This window comes from Phoca vitulina, unplaced genomic scaffold (genome assembly GCF_004348235.1).
Source record: "Phoca vitulina isolate PV1807 unplaced genomic scaffold, GSC_HSeal_1.0 scaffold60, whole genome shotgun sequence".
NCBI classification, from domain to species: Eukaryota; Metazoa; Chordata; class Mammalia; order Carnivora; family Phocidae; genus Phoca; species Phoca vitulina.
Genome location: NW_022589763.1, coordinates 92634 through 105496, shown reverse-complemented (window position 1 = coordinate 105496; position 12863 = coordinate 92634). Strand labels below are relative to the sequence as shown.

Below are 12863 nucleotides of genomic sequence, written 5' to 3'. Positions count from 1 at the left end.
GGGGGGGGGGGTCATGCATCCACTCTGACACAGGGTGACCCCAAATCTCCCAGACCCTGAACTTGGGGGTCACACATCCACTCTGACACAGGGTGAGCCCAAATATCCCAGACCCTGAACCTGGGGGTCACACGTCCACTCTGACACAGGGTACCCACACTCCCATTCCTACATTGGGGGTTCACATATCCACACCCACCACAGTGACCCCAGCTCTCCCAGACCCTGCACCTAGCGGGGGTCAGATATACACACTCACCCACTGACCCCAACCCCCCGAGACCCAGAACTTGGGGGTCACATATCCATACCCACCAGGATCACCCCAACTCTCCCACACCCTGCACCTGGGCGAATGGTCCCACGTCCCCCTGGTCAGGTCTGTAGGCTGTGTGGGTGGACCCCCACGTGTGGGAAGGAGCCAGGTCTCTAGGACCTTAGGTCACCCTGAGGAAAGCGTGCAGGCACCTCCCCAACACTCATCCCAGAGAAGCCAGGCCCTCCTGTTTTTCACTCTGGTTCTGGGTGATTTCAGGTGCTTTAAATATTCATTGTGGACGTGAAAGGTACTTAAAAGCATACTTTGGCGCTTTGGGGGCTTAGCGCATTCCTGTTCCCGCTGAGCTGACAAGAAACTCCATGACTCTGCCAGGGGTGGAGTCAGGGACGGGGAATGGGGAAGAGAAGAGATCACCGTGGGCTTGCAGGTGTGGACGGCACAGCTCACCAGCCGCCCATCAGCCTTCCTGCCTCCTTCCTTCATGTGCCCCGCAATTAAGTCATCAGACAACCCGCCTCCAGTCTCTTTCCACGCACACGGCAAGGGGTGCATCAGGAGAACCGGCCTCCAGCCTCTATCCATGTGCACGGCAAGGGGTGCATCAGGAGAACCAGCCTCCACCCTCTATCCACACACACAGCAAGACGTTCATCAGGAGAACTGGCCTCCAGCTTCTATCCACGCGCACGGCAGGACGTTCATCGGGACAACCCGCCTCCAGCCTCTATCCACACACACCCCCCATTCCGAGGCTAGACCAGGTCACTAACGGGGTTACAAACATGTCCTGAAACCCCCCCCCCCCTTCGGAGGCTAAACCAGGTCCCTAACACGGTTACAAACCTGTCCCGAACCCCCCCATTCCGAGGCTAGACCAAGTCACTCACCGGGTTACACACGTCCCGAAACCCCCCATCCCGAGGCTGGACCAGGTCACTAACGGGGTTACAAACATGTCCCAAGACCCCCCCATTCCGAGGCTAGACCAGGTCACTAACCGGGTCTGCAAGGTCGGTCCTCACTCCCCAAACTCAGTGCACTTTGTGAGAAACCCTCCCACACCCTCGTTGTGAAATGCACTAATACATGGTATCTCATCTGCACACACGAGATGGTGAGGAATGAATGATATGAAGGACACTAGGTGAATCTCCAGCCACAGGACACCTGCAGTGGCTGTGCCAGGGGCCGGCCACACGGCGCCCTACAACACTCCTGTTCTACCCTTCTCCACCCAGATGCGGATGGCCACAGAAACCCTGACGGCTTGGGTCGTTCCAACAGTGACTGTCACAACAGCATGCAGAGACTACAGCACAGACTACACAGAACATGGTCAGCTCTAAACGTGCCAGTGTGGACGGAACACAGGGCTAAATGTGTCAGTGTAGACGGAACACGATCAGGTCTAAATGTGCCAGTGTAGACGGAACAGTCAGGTCTAAATGTGCCAGTGTAGACGAACATGATCAGGTCTAAATGTGCCAGTATAGACAGAACAGTCAGGTCTAAATGTTCCAGTGTAGACGAACACGATCAGGTCTAAATGTGCCAGTGTAGACAAAACATGATCAGGTCTAAATGTTCCACTGTAGAGGGAACACAATCAGGTCTAAATATGCCAGTGTAGACGAACATGATTAGGTCTAAATGTGCCAGTGGAGACGGAACAGTCAGGTCTCCATGACACAGCATAGACAAAACACGATCAGGTCTAAACGTGCCAGTGTAGACAAAACACGATCAAGTCTAAGTGTGCCAGTGTAGACAGAACACAGTTAGGGCTCCATAACACAGCATAAACAAAACACGATCAGGTCTAAATGTGCCAGTGTAGACGGAACATGATCAGGTCTAAATATGCCAGTGTAGACAGAACAGTCAGGTCTAAATGTGCCAGTGTAGACAGAACATGATCAGGTTTAAAAGTGCCAGTGTAGACGGAACATGATCAGGTCTAAATGTGCCAATGTAGAGAGAACAGTCACGTCTCCATGACACAGCATAGACAAAACATGATCAAGTCTAAATATGCCAGTGTAGATGAAACATGATCAGGTCTAAATGTGCCAGTGGAGATGGAACAGTCAGGTCTCCATGACACAGCATAGACAAAACACGATCAGGTCTAAACGTGCCAGTGTAGACAAAACACGATCAGGTCTAAGTGTGCCAGTGTAGACGGAACATGATCAGGTCTAAATGTGCCAGTGTAGACAGAACATGATCAGGTTTAAAAGTGCCAGTGTAGACGGAACATGATCAGGTCTAAATGTGCCAATGTAGAGAGAACAGTCACGTCTCCATGACACAGCATAGACAAAACATGATCAAGTCTAAATATGCCAGTGTAGACGAAACATGATCAGGTCTAAATGTGCCAGTGTAGACGGAACAGTCAGGGCTCCAAGACACAGCATAGACAAAACACGATCAGGTCTAAATGTGCCAGTGTAGACAAAACACAATCAGGTCTAAATGTGCCAGTGTAGACGAACATGATCAGGTCTAAATGTGCCAGTGTAGATGGAACAGTCAGGGCTCCATGACACAGCATAGATAAAATACGATCAGTTCTAAATGTGCCAGTATAGACAAAACACGATCAGGTCTAAATGTGCCAGTGTAGACGAAACATGATTAGGTCTAAATGTGCTAGTGTAGACGGAACAGTCAGGTCTCCATGACACAGCGTAGACAAAACATGATCAGGTCTAAAAGTGCCAGTGTGGACAGAACACCGTCAGGGCTCCATGACACAGCACAGACAAAACACGATCAGGTCTAAATGTGCCAGTGTAAAAGGAACACGATCCAGTCTAAATGTGCCAGTGTAGATGGAACAATCAGGTCTCCATGACACAGCGTAGACAAAACCTGATCAGGTCTAAATGTGCCAGTGTAGACAGAACATGATCAAGTCTAAAAGTGCCAGTGTAGACGGAACAGTCAGGTCTCCATGACACAGCGTAGACAAAACATGATCAGGTCTAAATATGCCAGTGTAGACGGAACAGTCAGGTCTCCATGACACAGTGTGGACAAAACACGATCAGGTCTAAATGTGCCAGTGTAGATGGAACATGATCCGGTCTAAATGTGCCAGTGTAGACGGAACAATCAGGTCTCCATGACACAGTGTAGACAAAACACGATCAGGTCTAAATGTGCCAGTGTAGATGGTACACGATCCAGTCTAAATGTGCCAGTGTAGATGGAACAGTCAGGTCTCCATGACACAGTGTAGACAAAACATGATCAGGTCTCCATATGCCAGTGTAGACAGAATACAGTCAGATCTTCAAGATAGAGCATAGACAAAACATGATCAGGTCTCCATATGCCAGTGTAGACAGAATACAGTCAGATCTTCAAGACAGAGCGTAGACGAAACATGATCAGGTCTCCATATGCCAGTGTAGACAGAATACAGTCAGATCTTCAAGAGAGAGCGTAGACGAAACATGATCAGGTCTCCATATGCCAGTGTAGACAGAATACAGTCAGATCTTCAAGACAGAGCGTAGACAAAACATGATCAGGTCTCCATATGCCAGTGTAGACAGAATACAGTCAGATCTTCAAGACACAGCATAGACAAAACGTGATCAGGTCTCCATATGCCAGTGCAGACGGAATATGATCAGGGTAGACAAAACAGTCAGGTCTCCATGACACAGTGTAGACAAAACATGATCAGGTCTAAATGTGCCAGTGTAGACAGAATACAGTCAGGGGGCTCCATGATGCAATGTAGACAGAACAGTCAGGGCTCTATGACACAGCGTAGACAGAACACTGTCAGGTCTAAACTTCCCAGTGTAGACAGAGCATGATGAGATCTAAATGTGCCAGTGTAGAGAGAAGAGTCAGTTTCCATGACACAGAGTAGAAAGAACACTGTCAGGTCTAAACATGCCAGTGTAGACAGAACACACTCTGGTCTAAATGTCCCAGTGTAGACAGAACATGATCAAGTCTAAATGTGCCAGTGTAGACGGAACATAGTCAGGGCTCCATGATACAGAGTAGAAAGAACACTGTCAGGTCTAAACGTGCCAGTGTAGACAGAACACGTCAGGACTCCATTACACGGTGTAGACAAAACATGATCAGATCTAAATGAGCCAGTGTAGACAGTACACGTCAGGACTCCATGACACAGTGTAGACAGAACATGATCCAGTCTAAATGTGCCAGTGTAGAGAGAAGAGTCAGTTTCCATGACACAGAGTAGGAAGAACACTGTCAGGTCTAAACGTGCCAGTGTAGACGAACTCGCTCTGGTCAAATTGTCCCAGTGTGGACAGAACTCACTGGATGAACTCACTTCTGCAGGACAGGTCAGGTCTGACTGTCCCACTGCGCACAGAGTCTGGCTTCACCTTGTCATTTAAAGCAACACGTCATGGGACCTAAGTGCACTCAGTGTGGACTGAGCAGTCAGGTCCTGTCGCATTGTGGACAAGACTCGGAGGCTCTACTGCACTCAGTGTGGACAGGACGGGGTCGGGTCAGCCCGAGCCCCCCTCGCCGCAGTCCGGATAGAGTGAGGTCTGCATGCATTGTGCCGGCAGGACCCCGTCCGCAGGGCCAGCTCAGGCGGCTCCCGTGGGAGCCGGGCACATGGCCGCAGTCCCTCGTCGGTGATCAGGGCGCCCACCCCATGCTGGGAACTCCACGGGAACCACCCGGGGCTCCGTCAGCCTCGGGCATCCCGGGAAGCCATGCAGAACCACCCCATTCTTAAACAGTGGAATGTGTGTTACCAGTTTCTCTGGCCACATGATGGTCAGGATCCAGGGGTAGGCCAGAAACTTCTTGTAGTACAGCCCAGTCTCCTGCAAGGACAGACGAGACGTGCCGGTCAAGTCCAGTGTCCCTGGCTGCAGCGCATCCCGGCAGGACAGGCCCATGCAGCACGGGGTGCTGGGAGCTGGGCTGCATCCCCCCTGGAGGCCGAAGCCCGTGGGTGAGGGGGGAACGGCTCTGAGCAGCCGACAGCATGCACAGCCTGTCTCCACAACAGCAGTCCACGTCCACCTTCGCGTCAGTGTCCTCGGGAGCGGTGTGGACGGACTGCGTCTGTGGCGCTCAGCCACTCCGTGTACTCGGCTGGCACTGAGAGCATGCACTGTGTCATCTCTGGAAGGCAGCATGGGGAGACGCCACTCTGCACAGAGGACCCGGGAGCGCTGGAGCCTCTCATGCTCACCAGCCACGTCTCCATACGGCCAGTGCCGTGGCTGTGCGTGTCACCCTGCCCGCTGCGGGCCCTGCACAATATGGCATTTCCCTACACTGTCTCCAGGGGCCTGCTCCTTGGGAAGCGCAGGGTCTCCCATGAGGCATACAGGCTGAGGGGCAGGCAAAGCCCCCACTGCTACTTCAGAGGTGGGAGGAGACCGAACGGGACCCCGATCTGGTGACGGGAGCTCTCTGAGGAAAGAGGCCCAACTGAGTCAGGGACACGCTGAGTGACCCCAAGGAAGGAGCTAATTTCGGGGACACAGAGGCCGGAAGCAAGTAGGGGCATCCTCCTCAATTACGGGCCTGGGCTCTCCAAAGTGCCAAACTTGTGGGCTTCAAGGGAGCCCGGGCACAGATGGCTAAATGTCGTGTGGGGACCCTAGCTGGACCCTGAACGGGACAGAAACAAACGTGAAGGACATTCCTGAGACAGGCATGGTAATGTGTGCAGACCCTTCACACAGATGTTGTCCTCCAGTGACTTAGAGTGCCCGAGAGTGAGGACAGGACCACAGTCACACAGGAGCGCTCACGGCCACACACGAGGACACAGGGCCCAATTCAGTCTGCAGCCCCCTTACGGGCAGTTCTGGTGAACACACACAGTGGCAAACACACCTGTGCATATGCATGGACCTGCGCACACACACTCGCACGTGCACACGTGCATTTGCTCGCTCACGTGCAGTGCACATGTGTGTGCATTCACACCACAGAGGCACATGCACATGCATGGGGGATAAGGTGAAGACAGCACACACACCTGCACTCGCTCACGTGCAGTGCATATGCACGTGCATGCACAGCACAGAGGCCCATGCACACGTGTGGGGGATAAGCTGAAGACAGTGCACAGGTGCACTCACTCACGTGCACACTGCACACATGTGTGCATGCACAGAGGCACATGCACATGCATGGGGGATAAGGTGAAGACAGCACACACACGTGCATTTGCTCACTCATGTGCACAGTGCACACGCGTGTGCGTGCACATGCATGGGGGATAAGGTGAAGACTGCACACGCACGTGTATGCACAGCACAGAGGCATAGGCACACGCATGGGGGATAAGCTGAAGATGGAATACACACGTGCACTTGCTCACGTGCAGTGCACACATGTGTGCATGCACAGCACAGAGGCATATGCACATGCATGGGGGATAAGCTGAAGATGGAATACACACGTGCACTCACGTGCACACCGCACACGCGTGTGCATGCACAGCAGAGGTACATGTGCACGCATGGGGGATAAGCTGAAGATGGAATACACACGTGCACTCGCTCACGTGCAGTGCACACACGTGTGCATGAACACAGGCACACGGGCACGCATGGGGATAAGCTGAAGATGGCACACACCCACGTGCATTCGCTCACATGCACAGTGTACATGCGTGTGCATGCACAGCAGAGGCACATGCGCATGCATGGGGGATAAGGTGAAGACGGCACACACCCACGTGCATTCGCTCACATGGATAGTGCACACGCGTGTGCATGCACGGCACAGAGGCACATGCACATGCATGGGGGATAAGCTGAAGACGGCACACACACATGCATTTGCTCGCTCACGTGCACAGTGCACACGCGTGTGCATGCACGGCACAGAGACACACGTGCACACATGGGGGATAAGCTGAAGACGGCAGAGCATTAGTTGCTGAACACAGGTGAAGTTTGTGTATTCTTCCCCTATTCTTACGTTTGACATTGCTCCAAATAAAAAGTTAAAAGAAAACAGTTACTGTTCACAGACTTGATTCACAAGACTTTCTGAAGACACTTTCTAAGTATTTTAAGATGTGAGAAATTTTGTAGATACTACGTCTGTTCGCTGAAAGGATGAGTTCCCATACAGTGGAACATGATGCAGCCTTGAAGAGGAAGGATATTCCTATGCCTGTTAGGATGTGGATGGAGCTTGAGGACATGAGCCAAACACAGGACAAATCCTGTGAGACTGCACGTACACGGGGTCCCTAGAAGAGTCCCATCCACAGAGACAGAGAGTAGATGGTGGGGCCAGGGACCAGGGTTGGGGGACCGGCAGATAGTGTTTGATTTCAAGTTGGGATGAAGGAAAGTTCTGGAGACGGATGGTGGGGATGGTCGCACAACAGTGTGAATGCACCCAATGCCACTGAGCTATGCACTTGAAATGGTTAAGACGGCAAATTGTATGCTGGGTGTATTTTTCCACAATGAAAACAACATGTTAAACAAGAGAAAACCGTCTTTAAATGCAAGGAGGTGCTTGAACTCACTAACAGTCTGGGGAACTGAACCATGCATACAACTACGAGACTGGCAAAAACTATCCAGCAGCCAACACTGACGGGGATGAGGAGCCACGCAGCCTAATGCACACGTGGAGATGCCATGAAAACAAGCTGGCCTCACACCACAAAGTCAAACGCGCATACATTCATTACATGCAAACACGGGAACACGGACAGCAGGACCCACGGACACGCACGTCCACAGCCACACAGAGAAAAAGCTCAAAACCAACCCGAATGCCAACAGAAGCAGAATGGGGACATGAACCACGCACACGCATGCGATAGAACATTCCACAGCCATGACGTAGATGTTTACTCGACATTATTCACATGTATATAGATTATTTCTTAAATTGTGTGTCTGTGACGGAGACTCAGAGACGCCACACTGAACACTGGTGTCTCCCGGGCACGGAGCTGGAAGCCGGGCAGAGCGGGGCTGGCATGCACGGGTGCCCGTGCGCAGCATAGCCAGAGTGCCAAAATACTGTGAGCACCAAGTTCAGGGACATACTCCTGTCACCGCGGGGAGGTGGTCCGGGCGGGCCCAGGGCGCGTCTGGGCACCTGCTGGCCTCGCTCTGTTTCTTCCTCTGGATGACGGCCACATGAGTACCATTTCATAGCCGTATTTTCCCCGTACGTGACAGAATGTCCCATATTTATGGTTCACGTTAGTCTTTATAAAGTAACACGGAGCCCCAAAAGGCCCGCTTCTCCCAGGGAAGCAGAGGAGGACGGCTCCTACCCAGGAAATGGGGATGCCTCAGCTCCTTCCACCCCCAGGCCTGATCGCAAGCCCGCGTGCCCGGGGGGGCCAGGGTAGCGCCGCTCAGGAGGAAGCTCCCGTGACCTCAGGCCCCAGGCTCACAAGAGTGCGTGGAGCCCGCCCCACCTGGTCAAACTTCTCAGTCATTTTGTGCACCACGTTCTGGCCTTGGTTGCTCTGGCACAGCTCGGCCGTCACCATCCCTGCGAGAGAAAGAAGGAAACGTGGTTCAAGCCGACCCTCCTCCTAGGGGACACCACCTCGTCCCTGAGAGAGGGCGGCGAAGCCACTGCATCTAGCCTCACTGGCTGGGCTCTACACGTGCTGTGGCCCCCGCACAACAGTGTGAATGCGTGTGTAACACCACGGGGCTTTCATGAGGCACCCTCAGGGCGCCCAGCCAGATGCCACGGGGGCTTCTCGACAGGCCGGTCCTGGCCCCACAGCCCCTGCGTCAGGTTCCAGAGGGAGGACGAGGCCCCCGGTTGCTCGCTGGTGATGACTGATGGAGATGGAAGGCGCACAGCGAACAACGGACTCGTAGTATGAACCTCAGCGGTGCGTGTATTCACTGCAGTCACCCATCGCTACAGCCCACTGTAGGAAGCACCCCCCACAGTAGTGGTCCCCTATCATTTCCCTGGCCCCAGGAACCGCTGAGACGCCGTCCGTCTGTGGACATGCCCGCTCTGGACATTTCGTGCACATGGGGTCAGCCTGTGTGCGCTGAGGTGCCTGCATCTGTCCCTGAGCACCATGTGTTCAAAGTCCTCTACGTGGCAGCAAGGGTCGGTGTTCCCTGCTGGGCAGGACCGAGTAATTTTCACGCTCTGTGTGTTTAATTGCCCCCTTGTACACAGCTGGGAGAGCTTCGGCTTCCGGCATTCTTGCAGCATAACCTGCGCTGTTCATCAGCACCCGGAGGTCCCCGTGTGGAGGCTGACGGCCCAGCTGCCCTCGGCCCCGCTGACATGCTGTGCTGACCGGAGCCCCAGGAGGAAGGGTGTGACGACCCCACACGTGTCCCGTCTGGCGCCCTGAGGCTCCTGTGAAAGCAGCTCACTGGCCAGCATCCTGTGTGAGCCGCAACATGGGTGCCAGGCAGGAGACACAGAACTGTCACGGACCCCAGCATGGCCCTCCGCTAGAGCCCACCCACAGCAACCCCCAACTTGGAAAGAGCCAAGGCTCCAGGGGAGGCTCCTCCCTGCTTCTTCCAGCTTCTGGGGCTCCAGGCGTCCCTAGGCTTGTGGCCGCGTCCCTCCTGTCTCTGCCTCCGTCCTCATGTGGCTTCTCCTCTGTGTCCGCATCTCTCCCCTTCTCCTTTTTTTTAAGATTTTATTTATGTATTTTAGAGAGAGAGAGAGAGAGTGCATGAGTGGGAGGGGGCAGAAGGAGAGGGAGAGAGAGAGGATCTCAAGCAGACTCCCCGCTGAGCACAGAGCCTGACTCAGGGCTCAATCCAAGCCTAAGAGCATGACCGGAGCTGAAACCAAGAGTGACACACTTAAACTGACTGAGCCACCCAGGTGCCCCTGCGTCCCTCCTCTTACAAGGACCAAGTCTTGCGGGACTAGGACCACCCTAAGGACTATCTTACTGCTCACAACTGCAAAGGTCCTTCTTCTCAACGAGGTCACATCCTGAGGTCCTGGGGTCAGGACGTGGATGGATCTTTCCTTGGGGGGACAATCACCCTTCGCTCTGAGATAATGGTGCTCACAGAAGAAGCAAGTCTCCGACCTACACTAAACCAGCCTCTGGAAAAGCCCCAGCCCGCCCAGTCTCTTACAACCACATGTGGGCAAGAAAGGCAGGCCCAGCGGGCCCACATGTGGGGACGCCCACGAGTGTCCAGGAGCAGGGCTCACCTTCACAGCCACAGCACTGGACGAAGAAGCTGATGAGGTCCAGCAAGGCCAGCTCCCTGTCCTCTTTATAGGACTGCACCCACTCCTCGACGGCCGTCTGCAGGGGCAACAGCCAGGGGTGAGGTGTGTGGGACCGGCCAGCCATGAGGACACATGTGCGATCATGAATATGATCCCAGTGGTGAGCACTTGTGTGTATCTATGTGCACGTGTGTGATCAGGTGCATGTGACGGGCAGCAGTGAGCACTTGTGTGTGTGTGATGAGGTGCATGTGACAGCCAGGGGTGAGCACATGTATATACATGTGTGATCAGGGGCGTGTGTCAGGCTGCGGTGAGCACTCGTGTGTGTGTGTGTGTGTGTGTGTGTGTGTGATGAGGTGCATGTTTTGGGCAGCAGTGAGCACGTGTGTGTACGTGTGTGATCAGGTGCATGTGTCGGGCAGTGGTGAGCACATGTGTGTATGTGTGTGATCAGGTGCGTGTGTCAGACAGTGGTGAGCACGTGTACGTGTATGATCAGGTGCGTGTGTCAGGCTGCGGTGAGCACACGTGTGTGTGTGTGATGAGGTGCGTGTGACAGGCAGCAGTGAGCATGTGTGTGATCAGGTGCATGTGACGGGCAGCGGTGAGCACTTGTGTGTACATGTGTGATCAGGTGCGAGTGACAGGCAGCGGTGAGCACGTGTGTGTGTGCATGTGTGTGATCCGGTGTGTGTCGGGAAGTGGTCAGCACTCATGTATGTGTGAACGTGTGATCAGGTGGTGTGATGGGCAGCGGTGAGCTCTCATGTGTGATCAGATGCATGTGACAGGAAGCAGTGAGCATGTGTGTGTGTGTGTGTACATGTGTGAAGAGGTGCATGTTGGGCATTGGTGAGCACGTGTGTGTACGTGTGTGATCAGGTGCATGTGACAGGAAGCAGTGAGCACGTCTGTGTGTGTACATGTGTGATCAGGTGCATGTGTCAGGCAGTGATGAGCATGTGTGTGTACATGTGTGATCATGTGCATGTGACGGGCAGTGGTGAGCACGTGTGTGTACATGTGTGATCAGATGATGTGTCGGGCAGTGGTGAGCACATGTGTGTACATGTGTGATCAAGTGCATGTGACGGGCAGTGGTGAGCACGTGTACATGTGTGATCAGGTAATGTGACAGGGAACAGTGAGCACATGTGTGTGTGTGATCAGGCGCATGTGACGGGCAGCAGTGAGCACTCGTGTGTGTGATGAGGTGCGTGTGACGGGCAGCAGTGAGCACGTGTGTGATCAGGTGCATGTGACAGGCAGCAGTGAGCACGTGTGTGTACATGTGTGATCAGGTGCGAGTGACGGGCAGCGGTGAGCACGTGTGTGTACATGTGTGATCAGGTGCGAGTGACGGGCAGCGGTGAGCGGTGTGTGTGTGCATGTGTGTGATCAGGTGTGTGTCAGGAAGTGGTGAGCACTCATGTGTACACGTGTGATCAGGTGGTGTGATGGGCAGCGGTGAGCACTCATGTGATCAGGTGCATGTGACAGGAAGCAGTGAGCACGTGTGTGTGTGTGTACATGTGTGATCAGGTGCATGTGTCAGGCAGTGGTGAGCACGTGTGTGTACGTGTGTGATAAGGTGATGTGACGGGCAGTGGTGAGCACGTGTGTGTACGTGTGTGATCAGGTGCATGTGTCGGTCAGTGGTGAGCACGTGTGTGTACGTGTGTGATCAGGTGCATGTGACGGGCAGTGCTGAGCATGTGTGACGGGCACACATGACCACAGAGTGGGCCGGGCAGCACAGGCTGCAGTGGGTGCGGCCGTGACTCTGCGAGGACACCCGGCCTCCATGTGGCGCGAGAAGCGACAAACGCCAGACAGGCCCCCACGTCTGCTGCACCCCCGCACCCGCCCCACCGCACGCACCCCACAGCAGGCAGTACCTGCACCGAGTTCTTCCCCAGGGCGACCATCTCAAAGAGGGTCACCTCTGTGCTGATGGCCACCTTCCTCTTGCGGTGCTTCCGCGGTGGCCGCCCTCGCCGGCGGGTGCCAGGCCCACTGACATCTTGGCCCCCCGAGGGTGCTCCCTGCGCCTAAAACCAAAGGAGGCCATGACGGGGCTGCACCCTGCATGGGAAGCTCTGTGTCCCGGGGAGGGTGAGGAGGGTGCACCGTGTCTCAGGACAGAGCACAGGACGCCGTGTCTGAGGATGGGGATGGGACACTGTGTCTCAGGACAGAGGAATGTGCTCAGGATGGGGCGGGGATGCGGTGTCATGACATAGGGGACCCAGTGTCTCAGGATGGGGAGGGGATGCAGTGTCAAAGGACACAGGAGGGGACACAGCGTCTGAGAACATAGGAGAGGACCCAGTGTCTCAGGATGGGGAGGGGACATGGTGTCTGATGACATAGGAGG

The 12863-nt window shown here is 54.4% G+C and overlaps 1 protein-coding gene across 6 annotated transcripts in view; it reads right to left on the bottom strand.

Annotated features, from left to right (window-relative positions):
- The window catches only part of LOC116623721 (cohesin subunit SA-2-like), a 62983-nt gene that overhangs the window by 38263 nt on the left and 11857 nt on the right, over nt 1–12863 (bottom strand). For all 6 annotated transcript variants that reach the window (XM_032391104.1, XM_032391105.1, XM_032391103.1 and 3 more), the window contains 4 exons: nt 12385–12537; nt 10463–10559; nt 8718–8794; nt 5050–5121 (listed from right to left, as the gene is read on the bottom strand). In XM_032391104.1, coding sequence (XP_032246995.1) covers nt 5050–5121; nt 8718–8794; nt 10463–10559; nt 12385–12537 — 399 coding nt within the window. The remainder of the gene's footprint in view (nt 1–5049; nt 5122–8717; nt 8795–10462; nt 10560–12384; nt 12538–12863) is intronic.